This window comes from Grammomys surdaster, unplaced genomic scaffold (genome assembly GCF_004785775.1).
Source record: "Grammomys surdaster isolate TR1022 unplaced genomic scaffold, NIH_TR_1.0 129, whole genome shotgun sequence".
Classification (NCBI taxonomy): domain Eukaryota; kingdom Metazoa; phylum Chordata; class Mammalia; order Rodentia; family Muridae; genus Grammomys; species Grammomys surdaster.
The window spans coordinates 16,071,243-16,091,702 of NW_021604587.1; the positions used below are offsets into that span (position 1 = coordinate 16,071,243).

General features: G+C 44.6%; 1 protein-coding gene across 2 annotated transcripts in view; it reads left to right on the top strand.

Moving 5' to 3' along the window:
* The window catches only part of Slc23a2 (solute carrier family 23 member 2), a 95,189-nt gene that overhangs the window by 51,704 nt on the left and 23,025 nt on the right, over positions 1–20,460 (top strand). Inside the window, exons 3-7 of one of the 2 annotated variants that reach the window (XM_028754736.1) lie at positions 2,916–3,014; positions 4,999–5,115; positions 7,119–7,276; positions 18,320–18,408; positions 19,340–19,404. In XM_028754736.1, the coding sequence (XP_028610569.1) occupies positions 2,916–3,014; positions 4,999–5,115; positions 7,119–7,276; positions 18,320–18,408; positions 19,340–19,404 (528 nt within the window). The remainder of the gene's footprint in view (positions 1–2,915; positions 3,015–4,998; positions 5,116–7,118; positions 7,277–18,319; positions 18,409–19,339; positions 19,405–20,460) is intronic. The other variant, XM_028754740.1, reaches the window with a different exon arrangement.

Consider the following 20,460-nt stretch of genomic DNA (forward strand, 5'->3'; position numbering starts at 1 on the left):
TATAAGCATGCATCATGTACTTGCATAGAAATAGTTTTAAAAGCAGACCTTTGCTTAAGTAATATAAGAAAATTCAACCCCATTAGAGCGTGTTAAATTAGAGGCCCGATGAAATCTCTGGCATACTTTGAAACTTAGACTTGGGTCTATGTACTTTCAAATGAGAAATTTAATTTTTTGCTGGGTCAATTTCATCAGCTACAAAAGTCAGTGGATTGGAAATCTCTCTAGAATTCCTCAGTCTAAGGGAACTTTATACTCACTATGTTGCTTAGTTAGCTCTTTAGTCTTTTTAATGACTCACTTGTGTTCACTATAGGAAACTACCAGATGTGTAAAAGGAAAAGGAAGGTAAAATAACCTTTGATTAACAACCACTGTTACTACATGGGAGCATGTCACTGTCCTTTGCTCTGACGGCAGTGTGAAGACAGTACAGGGACACATGCTGAGTATAACAGAGCTGGGTGTTCAGGTAGTGTGAGGAGTGAGGGTTAAAAGACCTGTTCTTGCTGTCCATGACCCAGAGTTCATTGTTTCTGGATCTTTTGCCAAGCATATGGAGAGCTGGGGAGGCTCTTGGCTTGTGTGCTAGTACTATTATTTTTTTACATAGTATTGCTTGGACTTTTTCCTTTGCCAGCATGTGAACTTCAGAGTTTCTTTTCTCTCCTCCCTCTGTCCCTCATCCTCCCTTTTCTTTAGACAGCCTCCTGCTATGCAGCCCAGACTAGTCTTGAACTCAGCACTATGCTTAGTTTTATTTGTGTATGTGATGAGAATTTTATACAAATATACAGTGTATTTCAATCATATTCAGCTTCCTGACCACGACTTACTTCTTTCAGACCTTCTTATTCTTCCTCCCAATTCTATCCCGTGCTCTCCTTCCCATTAGACAGAGTTCAGATAGTGCTGCTGTGAATATATGCATGGGCGTAGAGCACTGCTTCTCAACCTTCCTAACACTGCAACCCTTTAACATGATTCCCCACAGTGTGGTGACCCAACCGTAACATTATTTTGCTGCTGCTTTATAACTGTAGTTTTGCTGTTGTTATAAATTATAATATAAATATCTGGTGTGCAGTCCCTGTGAAGGGTCAGTCTACTCCCAAAGAGATCTCAACACCCAAGTTGAGAACCTTTGGTGGAGAGCCGTCCACTGGAGCCTAGGCAACCTACAAGCGGCCATACCACTAAAGAAAATTGACCTTCCCTGTCTCAACAGCCGTCAGCTGCCAATGTTTCTCAGCCCTAACTTCTGAAGCCCGGTTCCATTCATGCTTAATCTTATACAGGTCTCTCCCGCCCCCCTGTTGATTTGGGGTGCTCTCTATACATTGTTGATTGAGTCCCCCTTTCTCTGTATCACATGCATAGTTTCTCTTAAACTATTACCAGTGTTCTCTTTTTTTGTGTTTCTATTTCACATTGCTGGAGTTTAAACTGTGTCTTTATCTTTTGCTAATCTATGTTTTGTTGTGGTGGTTCTGGTGTTTGAGATAGGGTCTCATTCTGTAGATCTCTTGGAACTGGAGTTATCCATATATGGTTGTGAGCTCCCATGTGGATCCTGGGAATTGAACCTTGGTCCTCTGCAGCCACTGTTTTTAATCACTGAGCTATCTAATTCCTATAAATGGAATTTTTATTACAATGATATACTTCTAACCAACACAATCTATACACACACACTTCATAAACAAGGTCTCACTATGTAGCTCTGGTTGGTCTCTAATCTATATTTTTAAAAACTGTTTGGAGCCAGATACAGTGGCATCATCCATAGTGCCAGTACTTGGGAGGCTGAAGCAGGGGTATCATGAACTTCAGGACAGTCTGGGCTATAGTGCAAGACCTTATCCCCCCCAAAACAAACAAAATGTAATTCTGCTGTTACCACTTATAGCTAAGTTATAGGTGGTTTTCCTTGATGTTAACATATTCCAAGTAAGAATCACTCTCCTGGGACTAGAAAGATGGCTTAGCAGTTAAGAGTAGTTGTTTCTTAGAGGCTTGGGTTCAGTTCCCAGTAGTACCCAAGCTGGGTTAGCAGCTTATAACTGCCTACAACTTGAGATTCAGGGGATCTGATGCCCTATTCTGGTCTCCCCAGGCACCCACAAACTTATATACACATAAATGTCCATTTTTCTTATGGTATCTGAGTATAATTAGTTTATGGCTAGTTACTGTTACACCTAAAAAGTGCTTGCTTTCTTGAAGTTAAAACCTCTTTTGTTTTAGAATTACATCTTTAGAAGAGATCCCTAGGAATGGAGCCATTTGATTAAGGAATGAAAATACTTTGTTTCTTGTTTCTAACCAAATAAATCATGCTGCTCCTCACCAAAGAATGCATAGCATAGGGCTAGACCTCCTTTGAATAGATGCCAAGATGGGTTGGTTCTCCTGCTTCCCAGTTACCTAAGCAGCTACACACAGCAGGCTGCTTATAGTCTTCTGACTGCAACACTTCCTCTTTCTAGAGCAGACAGGCAGTTACCTTGGTTCCTGAGGAAGTGATCTTAACCAAAGCAGTTTAGACACTACCACTTAGCAGCAGCCTGGTCACCTGCATTGCAACACTGGCTTGTCAGTCACTTCCCTTGCCCTGGAGGGTGTTGAGAATCCTATGGCTAGAGGTTTCTTTGGAATGTTCCATTTCTGTCTTAACTGGGGGGCTCTGGCTCACCCAGCTCCTCCACCCTATGGGAAGCGCCACACTTCTCCATTTAAACTAGCTTATACACATCAGTTTCGTTTAAGAAAACAACCTTTGGCGCTGTGATATGTAATATACAGTTTAGGGCTCTCTTAAGAATTATGGGAGGCCATTTAGAAAAGCCATATTTCCCTACAGCAGAATGGCAAGTGCTGAAACACCCACTCACTGTAGCCTTTCTCTTCAGGTGGTGATCAATGGTGGGGCCACGTCCAGTGGAGAGCAGGACAACGAAGACACTGAGCTCATGGCAATCTACACCACAGAGAATGGCATTGCCGAGAAGGTACCCATGCTCACCCCTTCCTACTGCCTGACTCTGTTTCTGGAGAGCCAGGGGTGTCTCTTGGTTTGGGACATCATACCTTCCCGGGGATGTGGGGTTGTCTATATGTTTGTTTTGTAATGGAAGAGTCATAATTACAAGGTTTTAATTGTCTTAGTAGCAATTAAGGTTAAAAGTTCTTAAGAGTCATTATCTAGGTATTTGTAAAAACCTTGGCCAAAATGTTTGAGAACAGTGGTTAAGAGCTTGAGGACTGAAAGTCAAGTCTGATTAAAGAGGTGACTCAGACTCTAAGGAAATTACCATGACTCTCTGGGTTTCAGCTTCACCTATTAAATAGGAATAAAAATACAAGCTAAGTGTACCTAAGGTGGCTATCTAAAATCCCAAACTGGCATTCCAAAGCATGTATGTATGTGTGAATGTGTGATTATAGAGGCATATTTGCATTTACATATGTACACACACATACGTGTGTATTTACTTGTTCATTGATTTTTTAAAAATAAAATTTCAGTGACCATGTTTGTATACTTTTCTATTTTGCATGACTATAGTGAAATGAAGTAAAGAGAGTTCTATTCTGGCTTAAAAGTTCTGGAAGGAGAAGATAAGCAACCCTAGTGGGCATTACCCCATAGTGTCTCATGGCACATAAGAGCCAATGCTTACATCCTGACCCAGAAAGCAGAAAGGGAGCAGGGGAAAGCAGGGTCCCACAATGCATCTCTAGAGCTCAGATCTTTGTGTCTGTGCCTTTTTTCCCCCCTTAAACTGCCCTTTGTTTACAATTCTCTACCCTAGCTTCCAGAGTGTTATCTAAAAATCTATCTTTTAAAAGTCCATGATTTCTTAGGCTGTTGCCACCTTTGATGAATGCTTCACATGGACCTTCAGGGGCATTCATTAGGCAAACTAGCATATACTAGTTCACAAAGAGCTGCTGCAGCCAAGGCTTCTCCCTTTCAAGGACTACTAAGCAACAGGGCATGGAGTCAGCATCTCTCTGTGGGCTAGATCCATCAGACATGGCTTCAACATCTCCCTGTGGGCTAGATCCATCAGACATGGCTCCAGCATCTCCCTGTGGGCTAGATCCATCAGACATGGGCTGCAGGGTCATATTATTTCTAGCCATTTTTTGTGGAACATTTTCATTTTGTTTTCTATTATTTTGTTTGCTAGGTTAGAAAATATTTAAAAAATACATACTGTGTTAGTTACTTTTTAATTAATGTGGTAAAATACTGTGACAAAGGTTTATTTGGAGCTTATGGTTCTATGACCATCACTGCAGGGAGCATGGCAGCAGGCAGGCAGCTGAATGCTCAAATCTTAAACCACAAACAGGAAGCAGAGAAGCCTGCCAGTGGTACTTCCTCCAGCAAAGCCATGCCTCCTAGTCCTCCCCAAACAGCCATTAACTGGGAATCAGGTATTCAAATGTCTGAGATTATGGGGAACATCGCATTCCAACCATCAAAGATATGCACCTCAGATTCTAAGAAATACAATGAATTATTTTCAGGGTCTTAGATACTAGAGCAATTTTAAGACTCCATGGAAAGATTGACAGGGTTTCTTCAAGCCATCTGTTTAGCTGATGTCAAGACTGAATAATTGCTAGGCTGAGTTAAATTATCTTGGTGATCTTGACCTTTAGAAGCATGCAATACCTAACATCTTAAAAATCTTTACTGCCACATAAAATATTAGAAATTTTTTTTAATAAATAAAGCTGAAACCAAGATTTAAGTTATTAGTCTTGGGCAGAGGCTCTGGTCAGGGTTGGTGCTCTTGGGAATGAGGCAATGTCATGGGAGGCAGAGCCCTCACTCTGAGAATTAGCCCTCTGAGGTGCTCAAAGGACAGAATGGCTACACCAGCAGAAGGTGGTTTTGGGCAGTAGAGGGCTGTGCTGAAATCAAACAGAGCTAACATCGTTCCGGGCAGTGACTAACTCCTCTTCTCCTCTCAACTCCAGAGCTCTCTTGCAGAGACCCTGGACAGCACTGGGAGCCTGGATCCTCAGAGGTCAGATATGATCTACACTATAGAAGATGTTCCTCCCTGGTACTTGTGCATATTCCTGGGGTTGCAGGTAAGATGATTCATCTAGGGTGTGTGACCTTTGGCCTAGAGCTTGTACTGTCTACTGGCTGGCTAAATTTTCAAGATAGTCAATGTTTATTTTTTATTTTATTATTTTTAGTTCTGTGTATTATGTGTAGGTAGGCACGTCACTGACTATAAGTGGCTATGGAGGCCATAGGTGTTGGAGTCTCACTGCCTGATGGAGGTTCTGGGAACCGAACTCCAGTTTCCTACAAGAACAATACATATGTTTAAACTGCTGAGCCAGCTCTCTAGTCTCCAGGTTTTATCTTAACTAAAAGAATTTTCAACATTAATTTCAGAACAGCAGGAAGAAGAAAAGAACTGGGGAGTAAATGCTCAGGGAGTGAAGTGATGCCGTGGTGTGCGTGTTTGTGACTGCAGGGAAGCGGAGTAGGGGAGGGAAGAAAGCAGAAACAGATCGGGATCAGTAGCCTTGAGCTCCCATACTGACCTTAGTGATCCAGGATAGTGATCAGGGCCAGGAAATGAGGGGAGGCTTTATTGTCTTTTAAAGGAAGGGAAATTTGCTGCCTCCCAGCCTTAGTCTGCTGACAATAGACAGATCTACTGTGATTTTGGCGCTTGTCCTCAGTACCCCTGTCCTGCTCACAGGATTAAGGTGGCTTTTGAGAAATGTGGGAGTGCTCTCTCCTTACTGACCTCACTACCTGCCTTCTGACTCCTGCATTGGGTTTAGACCCTGTTTTGAGGTCTGAATTTCCACACTTCCTTGCTCAAGTTTGTGTGATCAGTTTCCTTCAGGTTTCTCAGGTGTGGAAAAGTCAGTCTTGTTACTCAGACTCTATGCCTACTTGAAGCTGGACTGTGTCTGACCCCACTGGTGGCTGTTTGGGCTTTCCTCCTCATCTGGCACCTGGAGGGCTGATTGGGCTTGGTGAATAACTTGGGTCAGGTGCCCTGGACCTAATATAACAGGCGCACTTCTCAGATTCATCTGTTATAGATGTTTCTAGTCAAACGGGAGTGACAACTCTTTTAGAATGGGAGTAACAACTCTTTTGCCTCCTTGTTCTTAACAATACACAGTACATTGTACACTGCATTGAGGAGTTTTCAACAGAACACACCTGAACATTTGAGCTGCAGTCAGTGTGCTTCTCTGACTTGGGCAGAAGTGAGAACTGTCGGGAAGAAAAAGAGGAAGTTTACAGAACAGAAGTAAAGAACTAGAAAATTAGGGGGAGGAAGGGAAATGAATTGTGAGTGCTGGAACAATCTTCAGGGGACGGGAGAGGGAGGATGGGGTACTTAGAGGGAGAGTGAATATCTGCCCAAGGGGGCCAGACCACAGAGCAAGGCAGAAAATGCTTTCTGCTATAAAATCACTATGGTATAATCCCCAGACCCAAGAGGGCTAAAAGCAAATGAAAGAACCCCACAGACTAATATCTTAGGAATGCAGATGTAAAATATGAGCATCTCAGTGGGATTTGGTGCATTTGTTATCCCTGGATACCAGGATGCCGAAGCAGGGAGATTATGGGTTTGAGATCAGCTTGGGCCATATAGTGAGTTTGACACACTGGATTCCAAAGTGAGACCCTGGCTCCATAAAACATGAGCAAAACAAGACCTTATCAAATCAAGCCCTAGAGTAGACCTAACGAGGGTCTCTTTGAAGACTGCAAGAGTTGTTCAGCACAGTGTACTTAGCATACTGGACAAGTGTTAGTGGGGACAAAAGTAGGTATGTCTAGTAAGAAATATCTAAACTTCTGCAAACTTCTGTTGAGAACTTCCTTTGTACCCATGTGAACTCATGTCAGTGATGTCATAGGACAGGGTAATAGGGAAAGGAATGTTACAAAATGGCTGAACATGTGATCAGAATGTGTAAGTCGTGTCACTAGAGATTCTTCATGTGATCCTTATGTCCTAAAGACACCAGGGCACCAGTGTTAGGGGCAAATCAAGCAAAAGCAAGGGCAGGTTTACTTTTCCCCTTGTCTCTCTCTCCTCGAGCAGCACTACCTGACGTGTTTCAGTGGCACAATCGCGGTACCCTTTTTGCTGGCTGATGCCATGTGCGTGGGGGATGACCAGTGGGCCACCAGCCAGCTCATCGGGACCATTTTCTTCTGCGTGGGAATCACTACATTGCTGCAGACAACATTTGGATGCAGGTGAGACAGGGGTACTATGGGATTTTTGCACCCAAGTAAGGCACTGAGAAGGATGGGCGCTTTTCTCAGGGCTGCTGAACAGATTAGTTGGTGTTACAGCATATCCCAGTGGCCATTGGTCTCAGCCCACCTTTACAAGGTGTCCCTGGCCCCATATTTCCTCTCTTCATGAAGGGAACAATTGTGCAAGCTGGAAAAATAGCCTTTTTATTTCTGTGGCTGGCTGGCAAGGCACTGCCGGTCACTGCCGGTCTCTAGCATGCCTTCCAGTCCTCTGCTGTAATTCAGACCCAGTCTGTTAGGCTTAGTTTCCATTTGGTCTCTTGCACTGAGACTCTGCTGTCTGTGCACTCCTCAGCCCCTGCCATCTTTCCACCACTCCCCTCCTTGGGCTACCCAGGCTTCATTCTTCCTGGTGTACAGCTTGGGCTCTCTCTGCCTTTCCCAGGTTTCCACTTCAGCCTCTGAGTCCCGCTCTACTGCATGTCCCAGTGCCCCGCCCACACAGCACACCTGCGCGTCCTCCGCCCCACTTGTTCCCCTCTGGAAATTCCTGAAATACTCTGTTCTCCCCTGAATTTCTACGCGTGTTCTATGTTCTTTGGATTCACTCTTCTAGTGTGGCTTGCTCTTCTGTCTTTGCCCCACTTTCTCATGGTGCTCTTTTTGGTGCTAGCACTTTGGCTCGTTTACCTTTGCATCCATAGCCCCAGGAGGAACAAGTAGCAAGCATTCCTAGCTTCTGTAAGCTGGCCTTTTCTTCTTTTCCACAGTCAGCCCTGTTCACAGCACAGCTTCCTACTTGCCCAGGCTCTGCTGATTATCCTCAGAGTGAATAACGTCTGTGGATCTCTGTCTTTATCCATTGGAGACAGTGCAAGTAGGGCTTGCTTTTCCCTGCTTGGAAGAGGCAGCAAGAGGGACAGCGACTAGCAGGCATCTGTGACCTGTAGTCTGATGTGCCAGAATCCTCAGGACTCTGAAGGGCTACCCTGCCAGGGGACAGTGAGCAGCTGGGGTGTCTGGTTGTAGTAGAGGTGGAGTGGGAAAGTGAAGGGCAGTCCCCTTGCCGGTCTGCTAGTGGAGAGAAGCTGTTTGTACTGGAGGCCATGGGGCTTGCAAACTGTTTGTTCTTTGACCGTCTGCAGCCACTATACTGAACAGAAGGGTCAGGGGTGTTCTCATCAGGAGCCCAGAGGAGTGGAGTAGGGGTGTCATTGATACGCCAGGGAAGGAAATGAACCCAGCCTTTCACAGAACATTCAACCAGGCAGTTAAATGTGGCAGTTGTGGCACTGGTATTTGGTGTTGATATCCAAGGCTCTGGGTTGGCTTTGCCTTGTACACAGGACATGGCACTCTGAGGAAATATTTTTCCTAAATAGCTGACCTATAGTTGTTAGAGTTGGCTAACATGGAGAGGTGGAGAAGCTCTTTCCTACGGCTGCATCTGCCTGTGTAAGCTGCAGTTTCATGCCGTGCCAAAGGCCTGGCCAAGTGACTGCTGAACCTGTTGGGCAGACTCACATAAGATGACATAGTAAGTGTACCTCAGGGACTTCAGGCAAGTGCTCTTGGTCTCGAGGACACCTTTTTAAAGGCATCAGGCATCAGCCCATGGAGAACAGTGTGGTCAGTGCAGTTCACCTTTCTTTCCTCTTAAGAGCAGCCAGTCAAGAAAGAACTAGAGAGGGTGCTGCCACCTGCCCACTTAGGAACTGGAAATAAGGAGCTGTGTGTTGGCATGAGGTGTCTATGCAGTGTGCTCATGAGGCTTTACGTGTCCGGTGGAATGACAAGCAACTTGTCCCTCTTCACCATGTGTGGCCACATGCTTGGTTCTTTATCAGTGGGCCAGCATCCCATCTAAGAACCAGGCAAGGGGTGCACACTGTCTGGGAGAATGGGTGCTATGGTATCAAGCTGGACCTGGGATGTGGGATTCTGTAGCTGTTGGTACATGAGTGGTATCCAATCTTGACCTTTGAAAAGAGGGAACGTGGGCTGGTGAGATGGCTCAGCGGTTAAGAGCACTGACTGCTCTTCCAGAGGTCCTGAGTTCAATTCCCAGCAACCACATGGTGGCTCACAACCATCTGTAATGGAATGCCCTCTTCTGATGTGTCTGAAGACAGCTACAGTGTACTCATAAATAAAATAAATAAATAAATCTTTTTTAAAAAAAAAAAAAAAAGAAAAGAAAAGAGGGAACGTACTGACAGCCCCACAGATACCTGGTGACCTATCTGTAAAGGTGCAAGTGACTCCAGGTGGCAAGCAGACAGGATCGTGCATGTATCCTGATGTCCAGACCCCAGAACATTGTATAGGGTCGTAAGAGAGGCAGGGATATCATGTCTAGGACTTGAGGAGGTGGCAGTAGTAGAGACATGTCCCAGAGCCTTGTGGTTTTGGCCCAGAAGGATGAGGGGTATCTTTCACCTTGGCAGAGGTAGAAGCAAAAGCAGTTGAAGTTATGACCCAGCACAGGATTCCTGTCACCAGGTACAAGCCAAGACTTGGCTGAGCACTAAGACCCCGTAGTGGTGGGACTGTACCTTGAAGGCCTTAGCTTACATGCAGCATGTGACCAAAGAAGAGTAGTGGGACATACCTTCTCAGCCTCAGACATAGGCAGCTATCTCTTTGGGAGGATGAGGGAAACTGCCTTCAGTGTCCCTGGGTGACAGTTACTGCCTTTATCTTTATTTTGTAATTTTGCAGCTTACTGGGCAGTTGTAGAGCATAACTTCTAGATAGGGATCTGGGCCATCACCAGGTACAGAGAATTAGCATCTCAGTTGGCATTTTAAATTTCCTTGTTTAAAACAAGCATTTCACACCAAGGAGATGCAAGAGTGGACAGATGGGCAGAGGTGTGGTGGTGTGGAATGGATCCCAGAGCTGGGCTGATCCCACCCCTCAGCTAGAGGATGGTAGGTGTCTGTGCTTTGGGTTACTAGTCAGTTTTTCAGGCTTCCCCTCATAGAAGTTTTTTCATGTTAACCTTTTGTGATTTCTTGACAGATTCTCACAATTTCCCAACTCTGTGGTGGTTTATCTGTGTTGTGTTTTAAGTTCTGTATTATGTGTTTTTCTGGCATTTGTTGGCACCCAGTGCTTCTATCACACTGGGCAGCTATGGTGATTGGGCTCTGCCTCTGAGGGGTGGCCTCCTCTTCTGAGGAAGCTAGACAGGGAAGGAGGAGTGGTCTGTGGCTAGGTCCTCCCCACTTCGTTATTGCAGCCTTGAAAACCTATACTGTTCCATAAAAATAGAATTCAGGAAAGGTGTTGGTTTCGGATGCTTTTAGTTCCAGCTCTTCGGAGGCAGAGGCAGATGGATCACTTTGAGTTTGAGGCTAACCTGCTCTATAGAGAGAGTTCTAGGGCAGCCAGTGCTGCATAATGAGGGCGGTTTCCAAAAAAGAAAGAAAACCAAAATGGATCTTTGAGAAACAAAGATGCTAAAATAGATATGTCCCTTTTCAGACCTAAGGCTCAGTGTGCTTCCCTTTGGCAGAACTAAGACTGAACCCAGAGTGCTCCCCCTTGGTGTGTGTGCTGTCCCTGAGCTGATGCACCCTCCATGGCTGGGTCTTCCTTCCTTGCTTTGCTGCCTGAGAGTATCTTCCTTGTTTCTAGGGACCACCATCTTTTCCAGAGGGGGTTGTGAGGCTTACTCCCTAGAGCATGGGTGAGCTGATTTCCAGGGCACCTCTTCCCGTCATCCCTTCTTCTCCGCAGTGCCTCGCCCTGCACTTTCGTCTTCATTGCTCGGCTCCTTTGATGGAGACGCAACAGTGCTCCTTCTGATACTTGCTTGTCAGTTTTAGTTTCCCCTTGAGCTTGTTCTAAGAGCTGGTACCAGACCTTTTAAGATCTTTCTTTTGTCAGGATAGGGTTATTCAGATTCTCCCTAACCCATAGCCATCAGCCTACAGTAGTCATGGCTAGGGGCCCCCACCTCTTCGAAGATACCCTTCCTCCATGTGGAGGAAGGTTCTCTGAAACTCTGTGCTTCTCTGCCTCACTGATTTTTCTCATAGATGTGGCTAGAGGAGAACCCCATTAGAGGACCCCTCAAGCCTGCTCTGTCATCCCCAATACTGTCAGAGTGAGGGTATGGGCTACCAAAGGGACCCCTTGTGGTCAGACACAAACCTGCTTAAGCACATAGCAGATTCCTTTGCTGAGAGCCACTGACAGTAGTTTAAGTATCTGGTTTCTGATTAGTCACTGCTCATAGGAGAAAGTCTCTTGCTTTCTATCTTATTAGCTTCTTGTGGCCATGGGGTGTGTGTGGCAGTGTAAAGTATATATGTAGGGGGTTAGTGGGGAGTGCGGTCTTGCATAAGTGGTGTACTCCCTGAGGGCCGGTCTTACATTTGGGGACTTTGAACCCATATGGTCAGAGTGCAGAGAAGTTATTAGGGAGATTGAAAAATTCCCCATGTTTTTTCATCCCTGAGGAGTTCTTGTGTTTGTTTTAGTCTTTGCAAACCAGTTGGAAATAAAGTTGCAGATAGCATGCTGTTCCACTCAAAAATGTCCTTGGGATGAGTCTCTAAGTAACTACAATGCCATTCATCAACTTGAGAAAATAATTATTCCATCATATCATCTAATATGCAGTCTACATTTAATTTCCCCAGTTGTCCCTAAAAGATGTGTTATAGTTGTTCCCCAAGCCTCTCCACGCCATGGTCCAATTAAGCTCAGACTGTGCTTTTGCTTGCTATGTCTCATATAAAAGTCCAGACCAGGTGTCATGGACTCATGATCCCACTTTGTCTGCTTGTGTCCTCTTGGTGCTGTCTAATTTGCTGCACAGTCTCTGAATTGTTTGAACTGGAAGATGGGCCAGAGACATGAATGATACAGGGTAGACGTTTCACCAGAATTGCCAAGACAGTGATATCATGACCTTTGTATTCTGTGCCAAGCAGCACATAATAGCTGGTTGTAGAGTTTTCCCACAAATAAAAAGCTTACTGCCTACTTCACCAAGAAAGCATCTTAAATAGTGTGGTGAAATGAGAGGCCAGTGCACCTGGAAGGAGGTGACCTTGAAAGGCGTCATTTCTAGTCAGCCTCACTGCAGGATAGACTTAGTGGCTTGGATCCCTTTGTACCACTTACCAGCCATGAGACTTCGGCCAAGCCTCTCAAAGACCATTCCCTCGGATGTAAAATAATAACGTAGCGTGTTAAAGGGTGTCATGCAAGGAGTGCCTGCCTCGCTGGTGCTCTAGAAGGGAGGGGGAAGTCTTGGTGGAGCAGCATGTCCTTGATGAATGTTACAGGACTGAATGTGGACCCTGGTCACACTGGCAGCATCCTGACCTGGATGAGGAAAAAGTTGTTAGAAAACAGCAGTGGTCATTTGACCCAGATCCTCCTGAGGCCTGAGCCACTCCTGCCTCAGTTGCATGTTTTCTGTGTCAGGGATGCTAGCCATGCTTCCTGAGATTACTCTTTATTGTTGTTGTTGTTTTTTTTAATCTTTAAGGCATCAGGGATTAAAAGATTGCCTGACTCTTTGCTATATGTGGATTTAATGAATTTTGTTCCCTCTACACTGTTTTTTTTTGGGGGGGGGTGGTGGAAGGATTTTTTAATATAGGGTTTCTCTGTGTAGCCTTGGCTGTCCTGAAAGCTCTATAGACCAGGCTGGCCTTGAACTCACAGAGATCCATATGTCTCTGTCTTCTGAGTGCTGGGATCAAAGGCAGTCCACATCACCATCTGTCTTTTCTACATCTCTTTTTATTTGACTATCAGATCCTGCTAGCCTGGCACATCCCTGTGCCATGGGTTGTCCATTCTCCAATGCTTCTCATCTCTAGGCTGATAGCTGACAATAGTGAACGGAAACAGGTCCTCATCAAATGTCAGGAGGAAGAAGCTCCTTCTGCTCTGTACAGCTTTGAGACTGTTATCCAGCAGCAGGACTTTAAGCAGCATGTTATCTTCCCATATACTCCCTCAAAGAACTGATAGATGCGCTTTTTAAAGAAGTCTTGTGCTAGGCAGATAAACCACTGAATTTGAAGCTAGCCTGGTCTACATGGTGATTTGCAGGCCAGCCAAGGCTACATAGTGAGACCTTGTCTCAAAAATAGATTAAATAAGTAAATACCCATTATCTAATGAGTAATTGCATTAATGAGTAATTAATGAGTAATCTAATGAGTAATTGTATTGACATACAGTAGAATGCACCTTTTCTAAGGTGTGCAGTCAGGTGAGTTTTCCTGTGTGCACAGTCACACCACCAACATTACAGTCAACAGATAGAGAGCCTTGCCACGCCATGCAGCCTTGTACTTGGCTTCATTTTATGTTTGCAGATGATGTTTGCAAAGGAGATTATCCAAAGGAAAAGATGATCTGATATGGTAAAAAATGTCTGAGAAGTGCTGGTTGGCCTTGGGGTATTATCTTCCTGATTCTCTCCCCCCACATCTAATCTCACTTCTGGTTACTACACATAGGGCCTAAAAACAGTGAGCCCACTCAGTGTCCAGATCTCTGGTCCTCACTACTGTTCCTTAGGATAGTGGAGTAGTTAGTGTTCTCTGAGCAAGTGGCTGACTTAGAGTGGGGACTGGGAGGAAAAGTTGAACCTGGAACATCTCATACCACAAGGCTATGTTCAAATAATGGTAGAACGTGTGGAGGTCCCTTCAAAAGGAACAGGGACCAGCAGGCTGTTCTGGTCAGGTTTGGGCAATCCAGTTATTAAGCATATACATAGTAGTAAGTTATAAAACTTAAATTCGTGTGCCTGCAGTGATGTTCAGGAAAGGAAGATGGAGAAACAGGGAGACTCTTCCTTACAGAGAATGTCAATTATAAACATAGATGGAAGTCTAGGAGGACAGTCTGGGCTACATAGCAAGATTGTGATTCAAAATAATATTGATTGATTGATTACCAGAGGATCATAATATCTAAACCTCATTCTAGAATTTAAAGTTAGTGGTAATATCACACAGTAGAAGAGTCACTTCAGATTATTTTCTATTAGTGAGAAAACATGTCATAAGATGAGATAAGTCACCCACCTTAAATAAGCACCTTCACCGAGTGGGACATCCGGATGGATGGGTTCCAGTGAGGCAAATAGGACTTGAGAGGACTCCTTGTCAGGATGCCGAGCTTGTGGTACAAGGCTTCGATTGTACTGGGTGTGGGAACTGTAAATACTTGAGAAACAATTAGAGAAATATAGTTATGCTTAAATATTAGATTACATTACTGTTTTATAGTTATTTTTTTCTTGGGAGATATAGACAGTCCTAATTGCTGCTCAAGTGTCTGGGTTAGGTATTTTCGGTATGTAATCTGATTCCCAACAGCTGACTGATTAGTGAGGAAACACCTCCAAAGTGTTGCTCATTTGCAGAAGTTCTCTTTGGCACATTGCTTTGCTTTCTGTCAAAGGCGTCCAGTCCGTATTTCTGGTGAGTGTTTGATTCAGTGATGAAGCTTGGTTCCTTAAAGCCAAGTCTGTTTGAGACCCTTAGGGATCATTATTTTTACATTGTTCTCCAGTCCAGATTCAAGCTAGTGTTCATTTGTGATTGATAGATTTTACACCATGTTTGGTGGTCGTCTATACTGAGCAAGCACAGACTACACTACAGTGAGGAATTCTATCAGAGCAAATACACCGTGCACCTTCATGGTGCTTCTGCAGGACCATGGGATTGCAGAGTCCCTGAAATTTGTTATGCTCACTTCCTTTCCGCTCTCTTCTCAACCTGAACAACACCCTACCCAGGTGGCATTTTAAATCCATATGTGAGGAAAGCCTAACTTCTTAATTTTAATCTAACAAAATTTCTTTCCAAGCATGTTTGTAAATAGCTCCTTAAATTCTTTACTGCTGCTCCTGGGGAAAAAATTGTGAATGAAAGGGCTGCGTCTTTCTGTCAGGCAGTTGTAGCTTCAGGACAGGACGAGCAGACCGGTATAGAAGGGAACCATTAGAGGCTAAAAGGCTAGCAGGTCCTGGCCCTAGCCGGCTTATCTCCAGAGACAACACCGAAGGACTTGGAATTTGGTCAGGTAAGGACCACACCTAGAGCTATGACACAGCCTGTTCATGTCTGAGAGTAGCTTCCCGGTGACAGTCAGCCTCCCCATTTCCCTCAAAGTGATCCTTTCAGAGCTTAATCCTCTGAGCATTTTCCATTTTGCCTACAATTGCCACTGGTCCCCTTTCACCTTTGTCCCTCTCTTGGACATCCCTTGAGGTTAAGTATCTATGTTCTTGGGACAGGGATCCTATGGACTCCATTTTGCACCTCTTCTCTTTGCCTGGGTTCCTCATAGCCTCTCAACATGTTGCCCAGTGCTTCTCAATCTTTTAAAACAACCTTACTTGGCAGGTGACAGAGTCCCACAGCATCTCCCGTTATTCAGTTGGAAGTCTTCCGAGATGACTGTGATTATTGTCTCCTTCACACTGCATTAGCTCCTCAGGACCCAGGAAGCTTTTTCATTGCCATTAGTTGTGCTTGTGTCAGGCCAGGGCTGCCTTACTATCAGATGACAGAGTCATTCGTTACCCTTTCATCTAGAGCAGTGGTCTCAACCTTCCTAATGCCACAGCCCTTTACTACAGGTCCTCATGTTGTAGTGATCCCCAACCATAACATTATTTCATTGCTACTTTGTAACTATAATCTTGCTACTGTTATGAATCATAATGTAAATATGTAATATTTCTGATGGCCTTAGGTGACCCCTGTGAAAGGGTAATTCATACTTCTTCCCAAAAGGGTTTGAGGCCCACAGGTTTGAGGGGCTTAAGGGGGTTTAGGGCTCAGCTGCACCTTGAAGTAATGGATCAGAAATGTAGATTTGGAGCTGTAAAAGATGGCTCAGCAGTTAAGAGTGCATGCTGGGGGGCTGGAGAGATGGCTCAGCGGTTAAGAGCACTGACTGCTCTTCCAGAGGTCCTGAGTTCAAATCCCAGCAACCACATGGTGGCTCACAACCATCCGTAATGAGATTGGATGCCCTCTTCTGGTGTGTCTGAAGACAGCTACAGTGTACTCATAAATAAAATAAATAAATCTTAAAAAAAAAAAAAAAAAAGAGTGCATGCTGCTCTTACATAGGGCCCAGGTTCAGCTTCTGCCCCCAAATTAGGTGGCTCTCAACCACTTGTAGCTCTAGGGGATCCTGTGCCCTCTTCTGGCATACACACAGACACAAAAATAAAAATAAAATACTTTTTAAAGATGCTGAATTGGTATCACCAACCCAGAATCAGAAACCGTTGATGGACTTCCTGGTGCAGTCTCCCTGGGAAATAGTCCACCTACTGACCTAGGGGTGTTCCTGTAGCATTTCCCAAGAATTTACGTCATGTTTCTGATTTGAAGTGATGAGTCCTCGAGGCTAGCATGAGCATCTGGCAGCCCATCTTAGGAGACTTCATTGTCACCTGCTCAGGACTGCAGAGTCCCAGTCAGAACTGCAGCCTCACTCTTCCATACAGTGCTTACCTTAGGTGCCAGGATCAAGTTCAGGTGAGAGTAGAGCTCAGCGTCAGTCTTGACTTCTGTCACCTGCCAGGGAGAGCCAATGGATGCAGTGACCCTGGCGCACACCTTTAACCCCAGCACTCAGATCAGCCAAATCTCAGAGTTTGAGGCCATCCTGCTTTATGTAGTGAGTTCCAGGCCATCCAGGGCTACGTTGGAAAGACAACTCCCGCCCCCAAGAATATGAATACATATATGTATATACATTCAACTCAGTGTTTGTTATATTACCCCATGATGTCTTGCTTGAAGTCTGAAACTATGATAAAATAGTGTTATTTGGACTGTTCGAGATAACACAGTGGCACTGTGCTCCAGACCCCTCTAACCCGGTAATTATAACCACGTTGTCAGTGGAGGGAGTGCCCTGGTTGTACTTTCAAGACCCATCTCTGTCTAGTCTGCATCCTACCTGCTCTTACTAAGGTTACTGTGGCTAAAATGGCCAGGGGGTTGTTTTTGACAAAGGAGCATATCAGAAAGGAGCACACCAGGTTCTGGGATTGACCAGCAGCCAGCTGTTCTTTGGCCAGGGCTACTTCTATTTCTGTGTATTCTTTGTCTCTGGCACAGAACTTATCAGGAGGCTGCTAGATCCCTACTTCATGAGCCAGACCACTGGCAAGGCTGTCTGGGGCATCTAAGGATGTGTGTTTAGCCTCCTGGTCCTGCAGACAGCAGGAACACGATTTGTACTTAACCCTCAAATACTGTGAAAAATAGTAATTAAGTTCTTATGCTAACTGTTAATTTAACTAACACAGTCTACATTTCCAGTAAAAATAGCAAAATCATTGTGATTTGATTAGTTGCATTCAGTTTGAGAATGTGGGTAGGAGATTTAATGGGGAGTTTACCAAGTTTCTGAACTCTTTAAAATGTATTAGAATACTTTTAAGTATTTTATATGATTAATCAGAACATTTATTATATATACTCTCATATTATAACTTACAACTTTTTGGATACATATAGATCATTAATATGGCTTTAATATTTATCTAATGACTAAGACAGACTTTAACTCTCAGAATGAAGCAATGGAATAATGAATGAGAATTGGAAACTGAGGAGGAGGAAGAGGAGGAGGGGGAAGAAGAGGAGGAGGAGGAGGGAGGACATACACTGGTGTTTATTAGGGATTCCATGAGCTCAGCAGGAAAGCAGGAAGCCCAAATCCCTACTGACTCACCTCCAGGGGGAGAGAAAACAGTAGCAGGAACTGGTATTGGGGTGTTAGCACTGACTACAGGAGTCCCCTGGAAGTGCCCGAGGCCAGAGCAGCAGGAGCAGGGGGGGATGGAAGAAACTAGTGGCTCCAGCTATGTGCTGTCAGAGATCATGACAGAGATTCTTCACAGGTGTAGCTGTGTTACTCATGTGCTGCGTGTCTATGGAAAAGACTGTTAAGCTGTCAAATAGTGAACTACCTCGGTAGTTCCCGATGCCGTGATCATGGTTTTGGTCTCGTTTCTTTTAGGTTACCCCTGTTTCAGGCCAGTGCTTTTGCATTTTTGGCCCCTGCTCGAGCCATCCTGTCTTTAGATAAATGGAAATGTAACACCACAGGTAATTGCAGTTATTTCCACATATGTCATTGGGGTCCTTTAAAGCAGGTGGAAAGGGGGCCTGGACACCTGCCAATAACAGCGTTCCTTCCTGTGTTGAGCGTAGAATATACCAGCCCGTGAGCAGCTTAGAATGCTCCAGTCTGTGGACCGTGCCTGTTTCTGTCTTTACATCTCCTCTTCATCCCTAACCCTAGGACAAGCTAGGGCCAGAAATGACCTCATTTCTGTTTGCCAGTGAAGCTGATAGACACGGGGATAGGATGAAAATGTTTGTGCTGTTTTCCTGCCTCTCTCTTTCAGTGGATGTTATACCTACCATAGTCACTCTCTCGCTACATCAGCATCCCTTCTCTGAAACGTCTTTGCTTTTTAAGGATCTGGCTACTGTGGTTTTCTGCAGGTGACTTTCATTCCCCTTCGTAGTGATTGCAAAGATCCTTACGGAACCTGATAAACTCAAGTTGATGAGAAAATCAGACTTGTACTCTCAGAGTAGTTTACATTTTGAGGTTCTAGGAGTCAAGCTTTCCTGATTTCCTTGCCGTCCCTGTTCCTAGGGGTTACTTTGTGACCAGTGATTTTGATTTAGGAACTGGAAAAGGCCCTGCTTTATCTAGATTTTTAAACCTCAGCCCAGCAGCTTTGCTTTTGGGCATTTCAGGTAGCTGTTTGCAAAGAGTGGTTTCTGTGAAGCTGGCACTGGCTGGTAGCACCACTTCAGTCAGCCTTTGACACACTGAGAAGCTCTGTCAACCAGTACTTTTGGTTACTTAGTATTGGAAGTCCATCTCCAAGTATAAGCCCTACTTTCACAGGTTGAGCTTTAGGAATTGATACTTAATGCAATGAAGAAATTATTAATGGTTATAGTAAATATTGAAACATTAGTGTCACTCCAAGAAAAAATCTCTTTCCTTTTTGTTTTCAAGAGATTACAGTTGCCAATGGGACAGCAGAGCTGTTGGAACACATTTGGCATCCCCGGATCCAAGAGGTAAAGTATAAGCACTGGCCACTCGTGTCGTCTACCCCTGGTGCTGATTGTGCCCAACAAGCTGCAGTTGCTTTTATTGAGTGCATTTTGTTTCCAACTACTGGAATGCCTATTTCTACTGTCTGTTGAGCTTTGTGTTGTCGATCCCCAGGCCTGCCTACTTGTATCTTCCGGTGTGGTGGCTGAGGCTTGCTGGCTCTCAGAGAAGAGAGTCTGGCTGCTTTGTGTCTGTGTGTTATTAGCTGTCTTGTTGCTGTGTTGTAATGTTAAAAACAGCTTGAATGGAGAAAACTCAGTGTCCAAGACTTTGTCTATCACGGTGGGGAGGCCATGTTTCAGTTCATGGCAGCCAGGAGAGAGCAAGGAACACAAGAAGGGAGGGGCCAGGGCAAGATAGAGTTCCCAGACAGACATCTCAGTGTCTGCTTCCTCCAGCTAGGTCCCATCTCTCAGTAATGTTCTCATGTTATGAGCTGTCCATTGACTGTTTGTCTCTGGAAGCAGCATGACAGACACACCCAGAGGTGAGCTTTACTAATGCGGGCATCTCAGAACAAGTAAGGTGTTAGTCACACCTGTTTGTTGAAAGAACTAAAGATAATTTTGGGGGTCAAAGTGCACTTGAGCAGAGCTGATTGAAGCTGTCCCCAGGTATAGAAATGCATGAGTGCATATATATTCATAGTGTCACCATGAAATCTTTAGATTTAGTACAAATGTCACTTTATGTGACAAAGACTTTTTTTTTTAGAATTTTTGTCAGTAACTGTCTTTTGGATGTCTTTCGGGGGCTTGGTCTTTTAAAAATGTCTATATTGAAGAACCTCACAGGTCTGGATTGACAGTATGCTCATCTGAGAGCTGAGAAATCTGTCCATCTTACCCTGCAGTGGAAAAAGCAGCAGATTTGTCATCAGTTCCCATTTCTGCAGTTAACCTTATAACAGTGATGTCATGTTAGTGTGCTAGTCCTCATTTATCTCAGCAGTGATGTCATGTTAGTGTGCTAGTCCTCATTTATCTCAGCAGTGATGTCATGTTAGTGTGCTGGTCCTC